Raw genomic sequence first — 24,779 nt, forward strand, 5'->3', positions numbered from 1 at the left:
TTACAGTGTTAATAAATATTAACACTAGGGAATAACAATAGAAAAAGCTCTACGAAAACAACATTTAGGGGCGGTCGGGTGGCTCAGTTGGTTGGAATGCCGGCTCTAAACAACAGGGTTGCCATTTCGATTCCCACATGGGCCAGTGAGCTGCGCCCTCCACAACTAGATTGAAAGATGAGTTGGAACTGATGGGCCCTGGAAAAACACACTCTTCCCTCATACTCCCCAATAAAAAAAAAACGTTAAAGGAAAGAACAACATTTAGCTCTTCAAGGTGCTACCCTCATCAATCTCCTCAATGATCACGTTGCTTATTTTTCCTCCAAACATCGCTCTCACTCATGTGTCACCTTCTTTCAAGTTCAACCATTTGAATTTCATTTTTTGAGCCTGTTACATCCCACTTTTTATGATGCCCATGAAGGGAAATACATCTGTGGAAATGAGATCATCCAATGGCTTTTCCCCAACATAAAAGGAATCAAGAGACTGCAAGTAACCTGGGAAGCAGAGTTCAAGGGAGATCTGAAGGGAAGAAAGTGTCCCCTCAAACAAGGGATGAAAGCCTCAAGGACAACCTTCTCAATGTGTCCAATGGTCTACATATCGAAATATGTGTTTCGATATTTGCAATCATACTAGCAAGGAGTATTTTGAAGTCGGAAGAATAGATGGCTCAGAGTCTAAAAGACTTAATATTATTGCTTAGCTTCATTAAGTCTCACTTTTTATTTGTATAAAATGGAATAAAGACCTATCTAATAAAATTTGTCTCTACAGTGAAAGTATGTAAATAACATATCAAAATGGATGCCTCATAGTTGGCCTTCAACAACAGTTAGCTCACTCCCTTCACTTAATGCCTAATATTTTCACTGAAATTAAACCAAAGTATCCTTATACAGTAGATCCAAACATTATTTTTTCTTACTAATTTTTAGGAGTAAACATATTTGCTTCCTTATATATTGTTATAAATATCAAAAATAATCAGATGGCAGAGAAATTCTTAATGATGAGTGCAAAGGGACATCTTAACATTCTTTAAATTATCCACACACCAGCAAGACTCCATCCACTGAGAATGTCAGTCTGCCTTACATTTCTTCCTTATGCCTTCCAAGTTTGCTGTTGACAATTTATAATTTTCATTAATCTTCTCATCACTCCACAGAGTACTTGGTATGGCCCCTGAGGCATAATCATTGGGTCAGTCTTGCATGACTCAGTGCTCAAATCCTTATTTTGTCTTCTAGTAGAAACATTTACTCAATACTTTTCCTATTCTTACCCCCAGCTTACACTTATCTTCTAACCACATACCATTTACATAGTCTAGATTCTGTTTAACTGTCTCACCAGCAATTGCAAATTTGACCATTCTAATAGATTGTGTTGATTATATCCTCTTCCAGGCCTACACTTTGTGGGAAAGGTTCTATTTCTTATGAATTTAAAATAGTCATGCATCAACTATAACACAGTCACCTCACAGGACAGGTGTACCACACTCTGGCATTATTGTATGGTCAAATTATGGAAGAAATACCTCCAGATGACCAGTGAGTTTGAGAAAGGGTTATCTGTGAAAAGTAACATGAGTTGGAATGTTACAGTCAGAGAAGCTTTGCTTTATAAAGCTTTGCTTTATAGTAATGTAGAATGACCTGGTATTTTCCATGTACACAGAGGAGCATTAATGCTGAAATATGTTGCTACATGTGAGATAAGGCTACAACAAACTTGATATCATCTTTCATGAAGGGTAAAGTAAATCTTTAAGACTTCTGCTGGTAAATTTCTTATCTAGAGACATAAATGTGTCACAGACAACTGTGTTTTATCTGAAAAAAGTAGGACTGAAATTAGGAAGACCTGGATTCAAATTTTTTGTGTGTGAAACTCATAGATGTGTGAACTGAAGCAAGTAAATTAGAAAAAAATCCCTTGTCTTAAATTTTCTTCTCTGTAAAATAAGGATAGTATTGGAACTACTAATTTGGTACATAGATACATTACCTACAGATACATCATACCTACAAAGCAACAGCTTTGGAACCTAACCATGGGCCTTTTTGTTGAGATCAAGTAAAAGAATGTTTACCCTTGTCACTTCAAATGGTTCCTCAAGTCTTTGTATTGAAAAATAAAAAGCTTTCTTTATATTCAAGAAAAACGGTGAGCCATAGGACATTCAAGAAAATAAGACCAAGTTAAAAGTAATTTCAAATTTTCTGGCTTATTATTTTTGTGCCAAGAAAAAAAGTTTTGAGGTAGGTTATGAATTATTATTTTTTCCTTTTGTGGGGGATGGTCTCTCTTGTTGCTTTGGGCAGACTCATAATGCCTCCCAAAAAAAACTCAACAGTGATTTTCCCACTCCCCAGCTGTCCCTTCCCCATATATCTAAGAATTTTTATTCTCATTTTTGCTCTACCACAAGATAAGGAAAAATAAAAGAAGTTCTGAGACCAAAGTCCTATGAAAAAGCCAATTTCAGCCAAGTAACATATGTATAAGGAGTTTAATAAAGATCAGGGAGACACTGGAGAAAAACATACTCTAGAATCATCAAACTATGCATTTATGGCTGTTCTTTCCATTGTGTATCCTGAATATATGTACGTATATCTATATGTATGTATGTATATCATTACGTTCTTGGCTTTATGAACAGCCTGTTAGTCTCCTCTTCAACAAACTCCTCATGGCATTTTTCACCTCTGTGTTTCTCACTGTGTAAATGATAGGATTAAACATTGGAGTGAGGATTGCAAAGAACACAGTCACCAACTTGTCCACAGGGTAGGTGACCACAGGACGCATGTAGGTGAATATGCAAGGCACAAAAAAGAGTACAACTACAGTAAAGTGGGAGCCACATGTAGAGAGGGCTTTGCGCCGTCCTTCAGTGCCGTGGGATTTCAGGGAGCTCAGAATGACTATGTAGGAGATGAGCAGCACGGGAAAAATGAGCAAACACATGGTCCCACTGTTGGCCGCCACTACCATTCCGAGCCTATAGGTGTCGCTGCAGGCAAGTTTCAGCAGTGGGAAGAGATCACACACGAAGTGGTCAATAACATTGGGACCACAGAAGGGCAAGTTGACTATGAAAAGAGTCTGTACAGTGGCATGCAGTAGCCCCCCAATCCAGGCTACCATCACCAGGAGGCGGCAGAGTCCCTGTCGCATGATGGTCAGGTAGTGCAGGGGTTTGCAGATGGCCACATAGTGATCGTAGGCCATGACAATGAGGAGGAGGATCTCTGACCCTCCCAGGAAGTGCTCCACAAAGAGCTGAGTTAGGCAGCTACCCCAGGAGATGGTTCTCCTCTGGTACAGCAGGTCGATGATCATTTTGGGGGTGGTGACAGAAGTGTAAGAGGCATCTATGAAAGACAAGTATGTGAGAAAGAAGTACATGGGAGCCAAAAGTGTGGGGCTGAGGGAGACGGTAATGACAATGAGCAGATTGGCCAGCACGGTAAATAGGAAAATGAACAAAAAGACAATGAAGAGAACTTTCTGCAAGTGTGGATTCTGTGTGAGTCCCAAGAGAATAAATTCAGTCACATTGTTGGGAGGCGTGAGGCGATCCATTCAGGAAGTATCAATAACACCTTCCTGGGCCTAAGTTACCTACAAAGAGATAGAGAATGATACCTGTGAATCATGAAAGGATTGTAGTCTGAACTTCATAGTTCAGACACAGGACAGTCAGTGTAACTGGGGAGCATGTCCTTGGCACCCCTCACCCCAGTAATTGTTTCAATTCTTTCTCACTTCCTCCATAATGCTTTCCAACTCTGCAGACACCTAGTAGCTGTTACCTACAAAATATCTATAGGGCAACATTTGATGTATAATTTACTGAGAAAATGAGACGGATTCTCCTGGTTCTAATTCTCAGTGAAGTTGCTAAGTTATTTCAGCACCCCATGCTGACAAGCCCTCCTCTGTGTCTGTCAGCTTACAATGCATTATTAGAGGTTCAGTCCTTTGTAGCTAAAGGATATTCAGTCATTATGGATCTCTCAGTAAATTTCAAGAGACTTTGAACTGTATCAAATAACTACAAAATTATTTAGCACATTGCTGTCTATAGCCGTTACTTGTGACTCTGTGACTGCCAGCTGTTTTATGGTTGTTTTTGTTTTTGACTGTCAGCTTTTTAAGGAGTTGTAATTCTGTCCATTTCATCTCTGCCTATCCCACATCTCTTAATAACACACATACACTATTTAGATTTTCAACAAGTATTTTTGAACTTAACTAACTCATGGCTATCACCAACTATTACATTAGAAGCTAGTATTGTTTTTTAAACTCTTGGGGTGACCTAAGTAATGAGGGAGGAGAACACAGACACAGAAAAGAAGACAATGGGATATGGTTATATTTATAATGCTTCCGAGGTACTGAGTGTGCTCAAAAAGAAAGTTCCAAGGGCCCAGATACCAAAAAAGCAGCACACTCAAGGGAAAAGTCCAAGCTCAGAGTACGAAGGCCTGGGTTTGAGTCATTTCTAAGTGTAATTACAAGTCTGTCTCAGTTTGCTCATTGGAAAACAAATGGCTTCAACTAGACAATCTCAGAAACCTTTCCAGTCTATCTATGATACTTTTAGTGTAGCGACACCTTATGCTATTCCTGTCAACTTTTTTATATTTTTGTAATAAACATTTCCAAGCTTGTAACTGTTCCTACACAGATGATGTATTACAGAACTGTACACCTGAAACCTAAGTAACTTTACTAACAATTGTCACCCCAATAAACTTTAACTAATAAGAAAAACAAAGTACAATAAAAGACACCTAAATAAAGGAAATATTTACTGTGCAAAAATAGTTGAACATTCTCACCTGCTGGGAAAATTTCTTCACAGAAAAACAAAGCTGCTAAGTTCTCATGGCTATGTAAAAACTAATTCATGGAAATAACTTGGCAAAAACCATTATTGGCCAAGACAAAATTTTAAAACACTGACAATAGTTATTTGAATGTGACTCTTCTCAGTGATTATGGTGAGGCAACCAAAAAGCACTTTCCTCTGAGGATTTAGGATAACATTCACGTTTGTGGCCATTACTCTCTCTCTGTAGTATCTAACAACAAATGCTGGGATTTATTTTTCTGAAATAGCCAATGACTGAGCATTCTCACAGGTAGTATTACAACTCTTTAGCCTTTCAGCAATTCAAACAGATTATCCCTAAGGTACTTCCTCCCAATTAAAAGTATGTCTCTCTCCCTCCTCAATTTCATCCCAGATAATGGTGACCATGCACAAGTTTCTACAAGCAATGAGAGATATGTACGTGAAGGAAAATATAACAAGAAAACAGGAACAGATACCAATTGAAGATGGAGGGCAGCCTAGGTAGAAATTTCAGTTTTCAGAAATCTCTCAGGTATTTCTATCAGAAAAACAATCCTCCCATTTCTATGAAGAAACAACCTCTGGCTTTTTCCATAATTACTATTTTAACTGAAGGAGCAGGTAGTGTCATTATAGATTAGTTTATTTGAATATTTCAGACAAATTCAAATGAAGTAAACCTCTTCTGGATAGTTTTCTTTCCTAAAACAATCCCTACGGATTTGGATCTTGCCAAGAAAGTGGAGCAGACAGCCAAATATATGAAAAACCTTTCATTTGAAAAGAAAAATAAAGTGAATACAAATTTATGAGCTTCATATTAGGAAATGTTTGGACAAGGCAAATATTTAAGCTACATGCAGGGAGACCCATTCTCACGTTCCATTATTCAATCATATACCTAGGAAAGTAGGTCCTTACTCAAGCTGTTAGAGTCTCTGCACAAGAGGCCCTGAGGCTCAGAGGCTTTGGGGCAGGGGAAGTTAGGAGGTTGATGTTTCCATTCTTAGAAAAACAAGTTACATTGTTCTGAAGGCCGGAATCTATGTCAGCTAGAATCATAATGATTTTCAGTCAATTAATTCACTTTCAGTCCAGTAGCAAGTGGGTAACTATTCCTACAGGAATGGAATTTTTTCCAACAAGAGCCTGCCCCTACATCAAATCTCCGAGGGGTTCGACTGTAATTTCCTTAACATGACTTACTATGAACTCCATTAAGCATCTTCATCTCTACATACATTTAATTTAGTATTCCATTTTCTGACTCATAAGGGCCTTAGATAAAGAGGCATTAAGTACCTATCTGAACCAGCTGAAGATTTTAATTACAGGCTGAGCCCCACGAAAAGTTCGTCGTTTTCCACTCAACTAAGAAATGGATGAAATCCAGCAATTCCAAATGTTACATTTATTACTTCTAAGATTTAAAGAGTACATGTAAGTATCGTTCTTCTCTTAAAGAACAGTGGCAAAAGATGGAGAAGTTATCCTTCATCTACAACTATCAGATATGATCATGGTTACTGCAGACTAAATTATGACACAGAACTGGAGAACTAATATATGCATCAGTTTAATTCTCTATACCCCTTTCAGCTGAATGCAAGGAACTGCTTACTAATGCTTTCTGCTTCTGTGAATGAAGTAAAAGAATTTGCCAGATCAGATGTTGTTTACAATAACTCAGAAGCTTAATTTATATGCTCCAATGAAATGACACACTGAAATTAATCACTGATATAGATGTTGCCTCAAAATATGCAATAATCCACAGGAATTATAAACCACATCTATTGCCATAATTTTTCAATGAAATTTAGACATGAATATACTCAAAATAAGTAAATTTATTACATTCATAACATCATAGTAGTTTCTTCCTTAAAGGAAAAATCTTTGGAAGATATGAGAGCTATGGTAAATATGACTGATCAATATAGCCAAAATACAAAGCCTACACCATTCAGGCAAGTTTCTGGGAATAATATGGTCCATGACTTTTACAAACATTCCACAAACCCTACAAATTCATTACCGTCCCTTTCCCATCCCAGTAACAAGAAAGAAATGACAGTGACTCTAGAGAGAAGTTACTCATGCAATGCCACAGAAGCCCCATAAGCCTAGTGCTCGGACATCCTCAGAAGTGTCTATTGTATGAACATTTGCAGGAGACTTCAGCTGAAGCCTAATGCCACCATTCTAATGAATACTGGGATTGGGATTCCATAATTCCCTGATATAGTGGCCAAACACAGCTCATTTGAAAGACTACTAATGGAAGTCATTGGATTTTCATGGGGACACAATTTAATGGTATCACAAGAGTCCTTTATGCCACTGGTGATGTCAGAGGGTCTATCTCAAAAGGACAGACTAGCATAACAAATCTCCTTAATGAAATGGAAATAGCTTTTTGAAATATGTTATGGGAAGACAAAATAAAGATAAAAATCAATAAAATAGAAACCTAAAATAGAAAAAATCAAAACAACCAGAAGTCAGTACCTTTATAATAAAACTGATAAAATTCTAGAACTAGAAAGAGTGGGACAAAGAATAGAGAGAAAATCCAAATTAGTAATCTCAGAAATAAAAGTAGGTAAACATCACACAGATTCCTCATATTTTAAAATAGTACTAATTGTCATGAAAAAATGTTATCCCAAAGAATTGGATAACTTAAATAAAATGGGTTAAATACAGAAAAAACACAACCTCCTGAAATGACTCAAAGAAATTGAAAAGCTAAATACTCCTGTATCTCCCAAGAAACGAACTATTCTTTTTTTGTAGATAAGATTGTAGAGAATTTAGCAAGTTTGTAAATTTCAAGGTCTAAAAAAAAAAAATGAAAAAATCAATTTTATTTCTATATATTACCATCAATAATAATTGGAAAAAAAATTCAGCAGCCTTTTACAACAGCATCTGAAAATATAAATACTTAATGGTATCAAAAATGCCCTTGTAAAAAGATGAGCAGGATCCATACATCAAAAACCACAAACATTTTCAGAATTAAATTTTTAATAAAACAAATAAATGGATATATCATGATCAGGAAAAAGAAATTTGAGATTGTTAATATGTTATTTACCCAAAAATGATCTACAGATTCAACTCAAGTAGAATAAAACTCAGAGCATGCCCTTTTGGAGATGTGAACAATGATATTTTCCAATAGCGAATACAATCCTTCATTCCACATGCTGTTCTGCAATGTGACTTTGCCATACGCCCCATGAAATCCTGTCATCTATTTCTCTACCAACTCAGATCTGGGCAGACCATGTGACTGCTTTGACCAATAGAAGATGGTGAAAGTGACATACTAGTTTGGGACATAGTCCTTAACTGGCCTCACAATTCCTACTTTCTACCACTGGGATCCCTGAGCACCATGTAAAAAGTCTGTCTATACTGCTGGAGAGAACTTGCAGCTCTGTGAATAACTGGATGGGGATTGGAACCCTGGAGCTCCCTTCTAGTCGTTACTTCCAAGATACCATAGATATGAATTAAGCTGTCCTGGATCCTATAGACTACTCGGTTATCAGATGAATACCAGACTGACTTCAGCCCATAGAACATGAATCAGAAGAAATATCCAACCTCTGCCTTCATTCCTGTCCCAAAAAATTTTCAGATAAAATAAAATGGTTGTTGTTTAAGGTCACAAAAATTTGGAGGATTATGCTATGTAGCAAAAGGTAACCAGAGCAAAAACTGGAACCTAAAAGTGTGGTGTTTCCATAACAAAAATTTAAAGGATGTGATATTAGCTTTGGTTCCAGGAGATTAACAGAGCTGGACTTCAAGTCTTCTGTAATTAAAGGCTTAAAAGATACGAGGAAGTGCTCTTGGAGGCTGAAGAAAAAGTGATTCATGTTACCTAGTGCTAGAAAAGTTTGGCAATGTCATCGCTGATACTAATGTGGGAAACAGAAAATATACCTAAATGAACAGTGGAGTCAGCTAAGATTTCCAAGTACACTATTGATAATGACAGCTGTGTCTTTTAGCACTGTACAATATGTTAAAGTGTGAACAAGGAGAGATGAGTTTAAAGAGTAAATGTTAATTTTCAAGCAAAATTGGAAACATTTAAAGGAGCCAAGAATTGCTGATTTCAAATATAAAACTGGTCCTTGTGCTTAGTCTATCCCAAGAGTGAAAAACTCTCAAATTAAGAAGACATAAAAAAAAAATCATTTCACAGTTCTATCTATGTTTCTTAAGACTTCAGAAAGAATGGATATATGTATCATAGACTCTATTAACTAGACAAAAAATATTTCTAAGAAGCTTAAGGGTATTACGCCACTGCACACAGTCTTTCAGCCCAAACCTGAGAAGGGAGAGTCTAATGATATTTGTGGATATGGCCCTTGTATAATGAAGTAAACTCAAAACCAACAAAAAAAAAGCCTACAAAATTTTTAAGAGAATTATACTAAAGGAAGCACCATAGGCTTCCTTTACGCATTCATCCATCTATGGATACATACGTTATTTTCATGTCTTGGCTATCGTGAAAAATGCTGCAATGAGCAGGAAGGTGCAGATATGTCTTGCAGGTACTGATTTCATTCTCTTGGACATACACACAGAATTGGGATTGCGGATCATATAGTAGTTCTATTTGAAACTTTTGAGGAAACTCCATACCATTTTTGATACTGAACACATTTATATTGCCACCAACAGGATACTGAAGTCCCTTTTCTCTACATTCTTACCAGCATTTGTTTTCTCTTATATTTGGTAACAGCCATCCTAATAGGGATGAGGTGGTTTCTCACTGTGGTTTTTTGATTTGCACTTCTGTGATGAGTCACAATGTTGAACATCTTTTCATGTTCCTATTGGCTATTTGTCCATCTTTTTTGGAAAAATATATATTCAGGCCCTTAGCTTATTTTTAATTGAGTTATTTGGGTTTTCTGCTATCGAGTTATAGAAGTTTCTCATATTTTGCAGATATTAACCCTTTATGAGATACATGATTTCCAAATATTTTCTCCCATTTCATGGGGTTCCTTTTCATTTTGTTGGTTGTTCACTTTGATGCACAGAAGCAGCCTGGATTTAGAACTTGAGAATGTGGGCTTCAAGTTGATGTCATGATGGGATGAGATCTTAACTCTCCTGATACATTTCACCTCCTCCCTCTGGAAACCCTGAGCTGCAATCTTACAAATGTGACAGCCTCACTGGAGAGACCTTGTTTGTATAGCCAATTTTCTTCATGGAAAAGGAGAAGGGCATAGTAGAGCCTGATCTTCTAGCCATTCCTGCTAAGGCACCATTCATATGCGCCAAGTCATCTTGGACCCTCCTTAACAGCCCAGCAATCAGCTGAATACTAGAGAGTAATCTCAGTTCATGCCAGAAGAATTGTTCAGTCAAGTTCTGCCTGAACAATCAGGAGGAGGAGGAGTAGAAACAGCCCCAAATTTAAAGTTCTAGATGTATGAAACTAGACATATTAAATAGAAATTGTCAGATCATTACTGAAATTAATAATGTTGGCAGAATATTTTACCTGTTTTGGGGAAATAAGCAAAGGTATTTTGTATCATAAAAATAAATTCTACATGGGTTAAAAAAAGTTTTTAAAAGTATCTTTAAAAAATCAAGATGTTAAAATTTATAAAATCTTATAAGAAGGAAATGGAATTTTGCAAGAGTGATGTGATAAAAGGAATCAGAAAGCAAAAGAATATTAAAATGAAACATATTTATATTAAAAATGCATACATACAGCATAAATAAGGTAAATATATGTAGCAAATATCAAAGATATAGATATAGATGTATAAATATAGATATAGATATATAGATACAGATATAGATATAGATATAGATTAGAATGAGTTCATCAAAATTCATCACTCCAACAGATCAAGTGAAAATTCTCACTCCAGTAAATCAAGAATGCAAGAAAATAACTAACAAACTTTATAAACTAGATTTTATGTGCCAGACATTGTGTAGGAAACAGAGAGCACAAAGACAATTAAGTAACTTTCCCTGACTTCAGGGCGGTTATATACCAATGAACATAGACAACTGACCAAGACTTTTATCACATCTCTTGGAAAATTTACACAAATCTGAAAATTAACTAAAAGTCTTAGTCCATTTTGGCTACTATAACAGAATACCACAGACTAGGTGGTAGACAACAAACATTTACTTTTCCAGTTTTAGAAGCTGGGAAGACCAAGATCAAGTTGCTGGCAGATCACTGTTTCATAGAGGCCTGCTTGCTTCCTACTTCATAGACAGCCATCTTTTCACTGTGTCCTAACATGGCAGAAGGGGCAAGTGAGCTCTCTGGAGTCTTGTATAAAGATGCTAATCCCATTCATTTGGGCTCCACCTTCATGACCTAATCACCTCCCAAGGGACTCACCTCCAAATACTACCATATTATAAAGGATTTAAGTCATGAATCGGAGGGTGGGGGGGGAGACACAAACCTTCAATCTACAGCAATGTGAAAAAGTGGAAAAGTTAATTATTTAAATTCTGATAAAATCAAATGTTTGCTATTATAAGGTATGAGCTAACAATACTTTGAATGTTTAAATAAAAGCAATTTATTACAATAAAAGACACATTGCCATTAATCACCCTAAAAATACTCTCTCTTGCTTTGAAAACATTTATCCCATCATTCTGGCCACTATCTGAAGCAGTTCTGGAAGTCCTCTTTCACGAGTGTCTTTAGTTGCGCTGTCGTGGCTGCCTCTATGTCCTGAATCGATTCAAAACATTTACCTTTCATGGTCATTTTGACTTTAGGGAAGAGCCATAAATCAGAAGGTGCCAGATCCAGTAAATAAGGTGGATGAACACACACCGTAATGTTTTTATTTGACAGAAATTGCCATACTAGAAGCAATGTGTAATACGGTGCCTTTCCATCGTGATTAAAAAAACAGTGAATGCTGCTGCCAAGTACCATCCCCTGAAAAGGCAGGGATCTTCAATACGGACAGTGGTGCTTTGAACCTTACTAACAGTGTATGACAAGTTTCAACTTATTCAGTGCTGTCAGTTGGGTGTGAGCTGCGGTTGAGAGAAGGTATGATTTAAAGTATGCCATAAATTATGGATCACAAATGACACATTAACATGAAATGGAAACGTGGTTTTATCCTCCATCATGACAACTCTCCATGTCACACATCACTTCTGGTATGCCAATTTCTGTCAAATAAAAACATTACAGTGTCCTCATCCACATTATTCACTGGATCTGACACCATGTGACTTCTGGCTCTTTCCCAAAGTCGAAATGACCATGAAAGTTAAATGTTTTGAATAGATTCAGGACACTGAGGCAGCCACGATCACACAACTAAAGACATTTATGAAAGGGGACTTCCAGAACTGCTTCCAGAAAATGGCAAGAATGATGAGATAAGTGAGTTTGAAGCAAGGGGGAGTATTTTGAGGGGAATTAATGGCAATATGTCTTTTCCTGTAATATTTTTTTTTATTTAAAAGTTCACCATATTATTTTATCATACCAAGTATTTAGTGAATAGTGTTATGTTTGGGAAACCTTTAAGATGTTATAAGAAATCTCCATGTAATAATAACAGGGATTAAACTCAGGATATAAGGTTTTCATACCCTGTGATTTACCCTTAAAAAGGACCCACTGCCCCATAGCCTTAGCCCCTTATGAATTCAGACTACACAGAGAGGCAGAATCACTACTAAATGCTTCCTACCATTTTTGAGGCAAAAAATATTTTGTTTCAAGCTTGATTCATAGAGAGAATATTATGAATGAGATATCTGTCAAATAAACAATGCATTCTGGCCTCTTTGTAACCTAATAATCTCTGTTCCATTAACAAGAATGATAAGAATAGTTATAAGAATGTATGAATAACATACACTGTCAGCATCTTTCTGAACAATGATATCACCCAAAATATCTAGTGTCAAGCTCTACATTGCATATTTGAAGCTCATGGGTTATGGGTTATTCTTACTTTATATACATAAGGCAGGGCCTGGATCTCAATAGAAAGAAGCCTAGAAAACTGTAAGCAAAAGAGGAGATGGGATATTGAAAAATGGCAGGGGAACTATGAGGTATTCTGAACTATCTGGGAAGATTAATGGATCATCTTCATGAAACTATAACACCAAACAAAGTTGATGCATATGAGGAGATAATATGATTTCCCAATCAGGAAAATACATAAGATTTAGTTATTTTTCTACGTGTCTTCCTTGTTGATTCAGATTCTTTCTATATGCTTAGCCTCCTCATGATGAATATTACAAGCCCAACATCATTCTCCTTCAATCTTAACATCCTAAGCAATATGAAAAAAATTATACATTTAAATATTTTGCAGATACAAAACTGTGATATAGGTATACTTCAAATATTAATATGAACTATCTTTGTGTGGAGAGAAGTCAACCAGGTTTTCATATCTTATTTCTTATTTTATCTCCTATAATCTATAATAAGCACTATTAATCTGAAAAAGATTACATTATTTAAGAGAGAAACATGAGAAACATCTTCCAAAATTAAGACAAATTTTCCGTATTAACTATAGCAAACTCATCACATAGAAAAATCTATAGTCTCAACAGAGACATTTTACACACAAAAACTGAATATATACTTTCCTGAGTTATGAAAAAATTTTAAATATATTTTAAACAATATATATATTGAATTATGAAATTATGACAATTTTAAAAATATATTTTGATCATCAGAAGTATTCACATAATAAATGTTCGCTTTAAATAAATGCCTTTTATTGCGTCTTTAAAATATCACAAATAAGTAAGGGGAATCACACAACATTTTGGTGTTTCTATAGATGGACAGTTTACATCTCATTCATCAGCCTGCTGAACTGTTCCTTTTTCAGAAACATAGACGGCATCCAAAATTTTTCTGATATCTTTGTTTTTTAACTTCTGTGGCTTGTTGAATCAAAGCAACTGAATTTGATACAAGTTCAGTATCATTTCCTTCAAGAGTTAACTCATCTTTCTGGGCTTGAGCTACCGAACAAACAACACCGACCTCACCCAAACTCTGCAGACATATTTTTCACCCAAGAAATTTTGGATTTCAACAAGAGAACCATTCTCCTTAACAACGATGTTGATGGGGAAGTGAGCACAAAGACCTCATCTTATAACAGAAGCCCAATGTAACATCCTTGATTGTGTTCTGTCTATGATGACAGAGAGTGTGAACATTAGCTAGCTCTCTTCTATTTCTTCAACATTTATCAACCCGGAGCCTCTTCTTTTCTTTCCAAATATACTGAGTTCTATATTAATGTGATTGAAGTCCCCCCACAGGGTGCCTCTGAGGCCCTTCAGAGTAACTGTGGTCCCTTCAGAGCAATGTCTACATTTTCTAGAATGTCCACAGTCTGATTGTTGAGAATGCTCTTCATCCTCACAGTAGATGCAGTAAAGAGCAGATAATAAATGATTTTAATCATACCCAAGTTATAGAACCTGAGGAGAAATTAGCTACAGTTCCATAATCACACAAGGTTTCCTGGAAGGAACAATGCTTCATTCAGAGAAATTATACATTTCTCTGCTGCCTCATTTTCTTTTTCTGGTCCACAGCTTTTTCATGGCATTTTTCATCTCTCCATTTCTCAGAGTATAGATTAAGGGGTTCAACATAGGGGTGATAATGGTGTAAAATACAGTCAAGGATTTATCAATCGGTAAAGTAGAAGGAGGTCTCATATATATAAAAATACAAGGGACAAAAAAGAGGACCACCACAGTAATGTGGGAGCCACAGGTGGATAAGGCTTTGCGCTTCCCCTCATGACTAAGATTCTTCAGGGAGTGCAGAATGACCCCATAGGAGATGAGTAACACCACCAAGATGACCACACAGATCCCACCATTATTGGCAACCACAGTGAGGCCAATAAAGTAGGTGTCAGTGCAGGCAAGTCTTAATAAGGGGTACATGTCACACATGAAATGGTCAATCACATTGGGACCACAGAAGGGAAGGTTGAGAGCAAAGAGAAGTTGAATGACAGCATGCAAAAAACCTCCCACCCAGGCCAGCAGCAGCAGCAGAATGCACACTCGCTGATTCATGATCGTCAAATAATGCAAGGGTTTGCAGATGGCCACATAGCGGTCATAGGCCATGACCACGAGGAGTAAAATCTCAGCACCACCAAATAAGTGCTCCATAAAAAGCTGGCTCATGCAAGCTTGGAAAGAAATGGTTTTCTTCTCATAGACTAAGTCTATAATCATATTTGGAGTAATTGTAGTAGAATAAACAGCATCCATAAATGATAAGTAGCCAAGAAAGAAGTACATAGGGGCACCTAGGGTTGGGCTGACCATGACAGTCACAACAATGAGTAGGTTGTCCACCATTGTCACAATGTAGATGAACAAGAACACGACAAACAATATTTTCTGAACTTGAAGGCTCTGAGTAAGCCCCAAGAGGACAAACTCAGTTACATTGGTCCTTTGTTCCATAGGTTCTTCTGTATGTCTTATTTCAGGGCTCAGGACACAATTACCTGTAAATATTTGTATTACTTCCTGAAATCTGAAGATAATTTGTTTATTCATTTAACAAATAGGCATTATGATTTGCTATGTTGCAGTACTTTCAAAGATTATAAGACTATAAGGCTGTTGACAACATGGTCCCTAACCGCAAACATCTTACAGACTATTGGAGAGGCAAGTAATTAGAGACATATGTGAGAAAGGACACGTTATAAAAAGAATGGGTTGCCACACGTAGCTTTCCATCTGGAAGTTCATAAAGTTGACAATATAGCTAATACCTTATACAAAAATAAAAATTGATTTGAGTTTTAATAAACAACTAAAGAAAAATTTACTTTATGTTTACTTTCTAGTTAATAAAGGAGATGACTTTCCGTATTCAAGTGGTGGAAGAATCTTCTTACTAATCACTAAAATCCCAAATAGTCAACATCAAATTGTGTTAAGGACTTAGGAATACATACCATAAAGTTAATAGATAAAAGTAGTTTGTGAAAAAGATTTACATTTTAGAGGACATACACAGAGTTAATATCTAAAATAGAGAAAGAGATTTAGGGAATTAACTAATGAATGACAAACACACCAACAGTACAGTGGGTAAATTACATAAACAGGCAATTCAAGAAGGAATAGTTTGAAATGGCCAATAAAAATATTTAAAATATTATGATAAAATGCAAAAACTCACCTGTATATTGAAATTGAAGTAACAGCTTGTGAACTATAATTTTAACTTGGATTTTTGAAAGGCCGTCAATCAAGTTCTACCTTATCTGCTAATTTTTAAGATTAAACAATGCTTAGAGAACATATTAATTGAACCTATCATAAGATCTCGAAATATCTGCCCATTAAAATATCCCAAATAATTACACTTAAAATTAGTTTCCAATAATACTGATGTTTGAAAAAATAAACTTATTCTGGATCTTTATAATATGAAAATATCCAATAGAGTAATACAGAATTGAATTAATCCCCACATACTTCAGTACTCACAGAGGATGTGGTTTTTGATAAGAATCACATCAGAGAACTTTTACAAGACTGTCAATTTTCACACCATCAATGTCTTCTTGCAAAATGTAAAGTCTATCTCAGAATCTTATGGATAAATGCATCCCCTGGGTTACCTGCATAACAAGAGAGCCTTTCAATCTACGCTCTGGGCCACGGTGCCCTCTTCCTTTCCTTCCCTGCACTGATGCCATCTCTGTGGACACAGAGAGCAAAACAACACATGTCTCATCACTGGCCCTGAACTGTTTCCATGGGACCAAATCTTTCCATGCTTCTGGGAAATCTGACTCATCTCAGTCTTTCTGAAAAAATCCTGCCTTTCAAATTACTGGGATTTTCAAAAAGAATATGAATGTCCTGTTACTAAAGAACTCTGAATCTGATTGTGAACAAAGAACCATAACATTCATTGCTGGCAGAATTTCCCTAATAACAAAATATTGTTAATTAGACATTTTCATAGGTGAGAAAATTGTAACTTGCGTATGAATTATTTCATAAATATTTTACAGTTTGTGTTTAATAGCAACAAGAGGTGAAATAGTGAAACAGCCTTTACAATATCATGATGCTTAATCAGTTTCGCTGGCCTGCCTTCATACAGCATTGTTGAATTTGGGTTACCTAAAGGATGGAGATCAGTTTCATACACATACTCTATGTGGTGAGCCCATCATTTCAATTCCTGAAAAAGCCAGTCATGTGAAAACCCATACAAACAAACACAATCTGAGAAAAAGACAAAGATCTGAAAACACTTTATCTACACTGGAAACGCAACAGAGTATTGAGTCATTCAGTTGGTGCATATCCAAGGATGATTTTTCTCTAATTAAATTCATTGGGACCTTGATCATAATTGTGAGTACTGCACATATAATCACCGTGTAGAACAGCATTTACAGAACCAAGTCCTTGGGGGGAAATCATAAAAGAATAATTTGAGGTCAAATGACCAAAAGGGAAAAGTCCAGTCTGGGCAGAAATGAAATATGTAAAAATCATGACCTTCAAAATAGGCAGACCTGTTTAAATTTAAGCTATATCTTTGCAGATGACATCTGAACTGACTTACAAAAGTTGGTAAGTGTTAATTTCAGAACAAGTGATTCAAAACTCATTTCAAATGCAGATAAAGTGTGGCAGTTTGTCACATAGTTTCAGTCAGGCAAGTGGGTAGGATCTGTGCTGGTATGGGAGTGGGGAAAGAGAAAACAGTGGGACTGTTCATTCCATTTGTCTCACACGCTCGTGGAACATTCACCACAATAGCTAGTACACTAGCCGATAAAACAAGCTGCAATGCATTTCAAAAGATTTACATCATGTAGAATATGTATTTTATAAAAAGGTAATTCAACTAGAATTAGTAAAAAAAAAAATGTAACATTTCTCAGTGATTTGTAAATTAAGCACCACAAGTCCGAATCACTCTCCTTCTACAGCTCTAGCCTCTCCAGTGTTCTACCTGCAGAACTCCAGCTGCCTTGATCTCCTTGGACTCTCACCTTCATCTCTTCACTCAGGGCATCTACCAGGATCTTCCTGGGTATCCCTGTCTGTACCACAGCAGGGAAACGTTTTAAAGGCAACAAGCTGGGACAACCCCCCTGGGCTCCACTTGTTTGCGTCCCATCTCAGTGATCACTGTGAGTTGTTTCTGAGGGATAGGGTCTTCAAAATCATTATTTCATATACTTTTTTTCCTGATTTATTGGCTTGTTTTAGGCAGCAGAGTGAATCTGGTCCCTATTTCCCACTTTAGCCTGAATTAACCTTCCAAGTATAATGATAATGAAATATTTTTAAATTTACCTATATTTTACGAAAATAGGTTAAGGGAAAAATGATCATATTTATAGGTTTCTAAGCATAGTAAATTAATTCTCACTTTCTGAAAAATATATGGTTATATTATGATAATAGATTTTCCTTAATATAATTTTTTTAACTCAAAATCTGTATTATGCTTAATAGTGAAACACTAAAAACTGTCTTTTTTATTTATGATTGTTTTTAAAGCACAATTTTCCTCTTCTTTATGTGAGTCTTTATGCTTATGTCACAATAGAAATACATGAGATACAATTAGAATAATAAGGTTTCAGGATGCCTCTGATCCTCTTTAGCACTGCCAGTGAAGAGAACTTACAATTTCTACCAAAAAACAGAATTATAAAATAAAATTCTCACAACTACTACCAAAATGTTTATGCTTCAATGGAAATGACAACAGTAAAATGATACAGAAAAACAAATGAGATGAAGAATAAAATATCAACAAAATAGATAAATTTTTAGCGAGACTGATCTAGAATGGAAAGGAGAGAACACACAAATTACAAATGTCAGGAATGAAAGAGAGGACATAATACAAATTTACAGACATTAAAAGGATAATAAAGAAATACTACAGATGACTCTATGTTCATAAATGTGACAATTTAAAGGGACTAATTCACTATAGCGCACAAATTGCCAAAGCTCACTTTAAAAAAAAAAATGATAATATGAGAATCTCTTTTGCTGTGAAAGAACTTAAATGCATAATAAATGCCGTTTCAAGAAAGTGGAATCCAAAGGTAAATCACACCATTGATGAATTCTGCTAAGCACTTAAGGAAGAAATACTATCAATTCAATAGAAATGTTTCCAGAATATAGGAGATTATGAAACACCCCAAATTCATTTTTGATGCCAGTGTTACCTTGATGCCAAAATCAAAGAATTTAAAAGAAACGTGCAGATTCATACATGAACACAGGTGTAAAATACTCAACAAAGTTCTAGCAAATCAATAGCTATACATGACACCAACCGGGATTTCTCCTGAGAATGCAAGGCTGGTTTAGTATTTGAAGATCAATGTATATAATTCACCGTATCAGCAGACAAAGTAAAATTATATGATCATCTCAATACCGTGTTTCCCCGAAAATAAGACTTAGTCGGACAATCAGATCTAATGCGTCTTTGGAGCAAAAATTAATATAACATCCAGTCTTATAATACTATAATATAAGACCAGGTATAATATAATATAACATAACATAACATAACATAATACTAGTTCTTATTTTACTATAATATATATTATATATATAATATAATATAATACAAGGTCTTATATTAATTTTTGCTCCCAAAGACATATTAGAGCTGATTGTCTGGCTAGGTCTTATTTTCAGGAAAACACGGTAGACACAAAAAATACTGAGACAAAATCAACTTTTAGTTTTGATAAAAGCCTTTGACAGATGAGGAATAGACGCTAACTTCCCCTTACGATACCAGACATTTCCAAAGCCCGACAGTTAGCATCATACTTAATCACAATAACCCAAATGCCTTCACCCCAAGATTCACCGTTCATATTCAAAAGCAGATGTAGGTCCTAAATTAACTGGCGCAATAAGACAAGAAAAAAAATAAAATTCATGATATTTGAAAGGATGGAATTAAAATTATCCTATCCCCAGACAAAACAGTGATATACCTAGAAAATCTGAAAGAATCTACAATAGCAGCTACTGTAAGTGAATTTAGTAAGGTCACAAGATACACTGTCAAAAAATTAACTATATATCTTTATATATTCCTACAAATAGGAAGAAATGCAGAAATAAAGGACCACAAGGAAGCTGAGAACATGAAAATTATTGATACCATACAGAGTTATTCATAGATTCATTTCTTTTTACTGAATACCTGCTATGCTAGTAATTGTGGTTAGTGCTGAAGTAGAAACACAAATGAATAGACAGTCCTTAACCTTCAGGCACTAGCATAGTATAGCGTATGATTTGGTAGCACTTCTCGAATGGCTCTTCTACTTTAATTTTGAGATATTTATTAGAAGGAAGACTTCCTCAATTAAAGAAAAAATGCTTGTCTTACTTTATTGACTCTCATCTTTTCTAAAACCCACCAAAAAGTATATTGTGTACTACTGCGTGTCAGGCACTATGTTAACACTTTCCATACATGGTGCCATTTAATCATCACAACTTTTTTCCATTATTAAATGAACATTATTGAGCACATTTCTGTTATTGGGACCCCAATGTTTTAATGTTGTTTTTCCATTAAATTTACTGGGGAGACATTGATTAGTAAAATTATATACGTTTCAAGTGTGCAATTCTATAATATTTCATCCATATATTGCATTACGTGTTTACCACCCAAACTCGGTTCTTCTTCCGTCGCCATATATTTGACCCCTTTTTCTCTCTCCTACCTCTCCCCTCCCCTCTTACCACTGGCTATGACCAAACTGTTGGCTGTGTTTGTGAGTTTTTCTTTGTTTGCTTTCCTTGATCGTTTGGTGCTTTCAGTTTTATATCCCACATATGAGTGAAGTCACATGGTTCTCAACTGTATCCGTCCGACTTACTTCACTTAGCATGGTAATCTTAAGATCCATACATGTAGAAGAAATAACTTCTTAAACTACATATTTTTCAATTCATTTAAGAGGTTAAAAAAAAAACTGAGGCATAGAGATGTTTAAAATAACTTTCGCAATGTTACACTATGGTAAGTAAGAAGGTAACCCTGGTCACCTCTCTCCAACATATTTGGAATTCTGATTAAACCCATAGTTGGCTATGTTCTAAATGGTGAGCTCATTCTATCTCTGTCTGTCTGGACCTCAGCTCCAAATGCAGGCGCCTGAGTCATCTACTTATCCACATGTACTTGTGTGCTTCTTCTTCCTGAATACTTGTCACGTTAAAAAAAAAGCTAATCAAAAGAGAAATGCAAATGAAAACCACAATGAGATATCACCTCACCCCAGTTAGAATGGCTATCATCAACAAGACAAATAGTAACAAGTGTTGGAGAGGCTGTGGAGAAAAAGGAACCCTCACACACTGTTGGTGGGAAAGCAGACTGGTGCAGCCACTATGGAAGGCAGTGTGGAGTTTCCTCAAAAAATTACAAATAGAATTACCATATGTCCCAGCAATCCCTCTCCTGGGTATCTACCCAAAAAACCTGAAAATATTTATCCATAAAGACAAGTATGTTCCAATGTTCATTGCAGCTTTACTTATGGTGGCCAAATCATGGAAACAACCAAAATGTCCTTTCATAGATGAATGGATGAAGAAGTTGTGGTATATATACACAATGGAATACTATTCGGTGGTAAGAAAAGATGAAATACGACCATTTGTGACAACATGGATGGATCGTGAGATTATAATGTTAAGCGAAATAAGTCAGACCGAAAAAGCAGAGAACCACATGATTTAACTGATATGTGGTCTATAAACCAAAACAACAAAAGAACAAGACAAACAAATGAGAAACAAAAATTCATAGATACAGACAATAGTTTAGTGGTCACCAGAGGGTAAGGGGGGAAGGGGATGGTAGATGAGGGTAAAGGGATCAAATATATGGTGATGAAAGGAAAACTGACTCTGGGTGGTGAACACACAATGGGATTTATAGATGATGTAATACAGAATTATACACCTGAAATCTATGTAACTTTACTAACAATTGTCACCCCAATAAACTTAAAAATATTATAACATACCTTATTGTTAGACCTGTTTTAGTTTCACAACTACACGAGCAGAAAGTACAGAGAGTTCCAGTATCATCTCTGCCCCCAACATGCAAATCTCCCCACTATGGAAATCCAACACCACAGTGCTGCCCTGACAACAATGGATACATCTGTATGGAAACCCCACCATCACATTAAGTCCACAGTTTATATTAGGGCTCATTCCTGGTGCTGTGCATTCTATGGGTTGCACAAATGTATAACGATACGTATTACATATCCACCATTATAAGATCATACACAATCATTTTGGTGGCCTAAAAATCCTCCCTGCCATATCTAAACTGTCCTAAAATTCTCCATTTCAATTTATCACCAAGAATGAAAAGTCATTGATGTGAGAACCTTCCAGTTAACGAGAGTCCCTTTTAAAAATGCATTTACTCTTAAAAGGGCTCAATGGAAATGGTAGCCTTATATTCAGTAAATATCAAATAAGCATTTACTCTGTGCCAGGTCTATTCTACATGCTGAAAATGCAGCAGAGAACAAAACAGCCAATGTCTCTGCTTTCATGAAGTTTACATTCTAGCAGCAAGAGAGAGAGAATAAACAAATAATGAGATGGTGAAGATTCTGTACGGAAACCAACTGCAGACTGAGTAGGCAACAATCCAGCCATCTGAAGTTCCAGAGGAAGCGTATTTGGGGCATAAGGAAGAACCAGTTCAAAGATCCACAGGTAAAAATAAGGCCCTTGCAGCTGGAGAGCATGACACAGGATACGGTCAGAGATGAGTGTTTGAGTAGAGGCTATTGTACAGCCTAATAGGCAAAAAAAAGGCAATTATATATTTAGTGTAAACTGGGTTAAACTGCTAGCTTTCTTTCTACCAATCAGTTTAGCTCAGCTCCTCTAAGTGAGTGTTTTTACATTGGAAAAAATGTAGAAATTAAAATAAAAGAAGGCATGAAGAGGCAAAGTGGAGATCAATGCTGTTGATTACACCAAAGACTTCAGTAAAGAAAACACCTGCAGGGAGCCCGATGCAAGTTCTGGGGAAAGATGGTTTCTGAGTCTACATGTTTTATTTTGCTTCAATCTGATTCAATCAGAGCTGGATTAATTACAAGTTTAAGGTTGCTTGGTGATCTTTGAGTCAGAAGAAGAGAGAACAGTTAATGATACTCATCCAGGTCAGATGAAATTCTCCGTCCACATACAGAAATTCCTCTCTAGTGGTTTTACTCATGACCTTCAGCTCATTGTCTCTCGTCCCTGAACACAGGCAGAGAAACACTGTAAATTCTTGCTCTTGGGTCTTCCTTGAAGAAACAATTTTAAATGGCTCCCTGCTTCCTGAGTCGCTCTACATCACATCACTTTTTAAGCACTTCTCATGCTGAACGCAGCTTGTTGTTTATATGTTTTCTTACTTATCGCTTATCTTCCTTCACTAGGAAAATGTTACGTGTTAAGTGTCATTATTACGATATATAATACTGTGTTTAACAGTGCAAGTTACAAAGCCAAACTGCATGGGTTCAAATCCCACCTCAGGCATTTTCTAGTTCTGTGACCTACAGTAAAATATATAAATTTCCCAAGTATCAGTGAATTCTTCTGGAAAGCAAGAATAATAATATCTATTTCATCAGGCTCTTTTGGGGATTAAACAATAACTTGCTTTTGTAGCATGAGACAAATTGTAGTAAATAAGAATAGCTATTAGTACAATTCCTAATTATTGTTCTAGACATCTTATTTGTCATAAAGTTTATTAAATTTTGAGGTATTCTTGTACCTGATTTTAACTCGAGAGACATTCACTTTCAAGGTGAATTATTTAGAGAGTGAATCTCAACCATCTTGCATTAATCTGGGGGACGTGGGACTACACTCAGAATCCTGAAATTCCTCATGACCTCCTAATACAGTATCTACATAGAACTGAATAGTAAATATAAATCAGAGAGATTTTCAAAAGTCAGACGGAAATGGAACACTGATGAAGAAGTGAAGGAAGCAACAAACACAGGTGACATTTATTAAGTACTCACTGAGTGACAAGCAGTGTCCTGGATACTTACATTACAGTGTCTCGCCTTAAGCTAAAAATCATCCTAAGAAACATGAATTATTACTATTTCATTCTGCATATGAACTGAGATTACAGTAAAATCCTGAGAGTTTGTGAAATCCATGCAATGCTACATAAACTAATGAGACAGAATTCAACACCAGTAGTATTGACTCCGTAACCAAAATCCACACCACCCAAAACTTTGATGCTAACAGAGGCTGAATAATAACCCTAAAAGTCAATAGAGTCCCTCCCCGAGTTCAAGGGAAAAGTTATCTGACATAGTATCAGTCATAGGAGGAGGTACCTTTTACACGTAAAGAAACAGGAACCAAGGCAAGATCCCTACGGGTCCTCATCCGAACAGAACGATTATTCACGATCAATGATTGTTCAATGATTCTTGCTAGTTCAAGAAGAGCTATAAGCCAATATCAGTCAGCACTAGTCAAGATTTTTTTTTCCTTTTAAACACACTTTTATAACGTTTACTATGTACCTGGAACTTTCATAAGCACTTAACATATATAAACTAACTTAATTGGCCCCAAAATTTTATGAGATAGGTATTATTACCATTTTTATAGATAAAGAAAATAAGGGATAGAAACGTTTAATAACCTTCCAGGGTCACATTCAAACCCAGGAAATCTAACTGCAGAATCTGCTCTTACCTCT

The 24,779-nt window shown here is 36.0% G+C and overlaps 2 protein-coding genes across 2 annotated transcripts; both read right to left on the bottom strand.

Annotated features, from left to right (window-relative positions):
• Positions 1 to 1,781: 1,781 nt before the first annotated feature.
• On the bottom strand, positions 1,782 to 16,247 carry LOC117030512 (olfactory receptor 140-like). The gene is made up of 3 exons (XM_033120625.1): positions 16,161 to 16,247; positions 2,706 to 3,645; positions 1,782 to 1,804 (listed from the first exon to the last, which is right to left on the bottom strand). Exons 2-3 carry the CDS (start codon positions 3,604 to 3,606, stop codon positions 1,782 to 1,784), a joined length of 924 nt encoding a protein of 307 aa, XP_032976516.1. The 5' UTR covers positions 3,607 to 3,645; positions 16,161 to 16,247.
• LOC117030513 (olfactory receptor 4A15-like) lies at positions 14,513 to 15,436 on the bottom strand. The gene has a single exon (XM_033120626.1). The coding sequence runs from the start codon at positions 15,428 to 15,430 to the stop codon at positions 14,513 to 14,515; it is 918 nt and encodes a 305-aa protein (XP_032976517.1). The 5' UTR covers positions 15,431 to 15,436.
• Positions 16,248 to 24,779: the final 8,532 nt, after the last annotated feature.

The sequence above is a fragment of the Rhinolophus ferrumequinum genome, chromosome 11, assembly GCF_004115265.2.
Source record: "Rhinolophus ferrumequinum isolate MPI-CBG mRhiFer1 chromosome 11, mRhiFer1_v1.p, whole genome shotgun sequence".
Classification (NCBI taxonomy): domain Eukaryota; kingdom Metazoa; phylum Chordata; class Mammalia; order Chiroptera; family Rhinolophidae; genus Rhinolophus; species Rhinolophus ferrumequinum.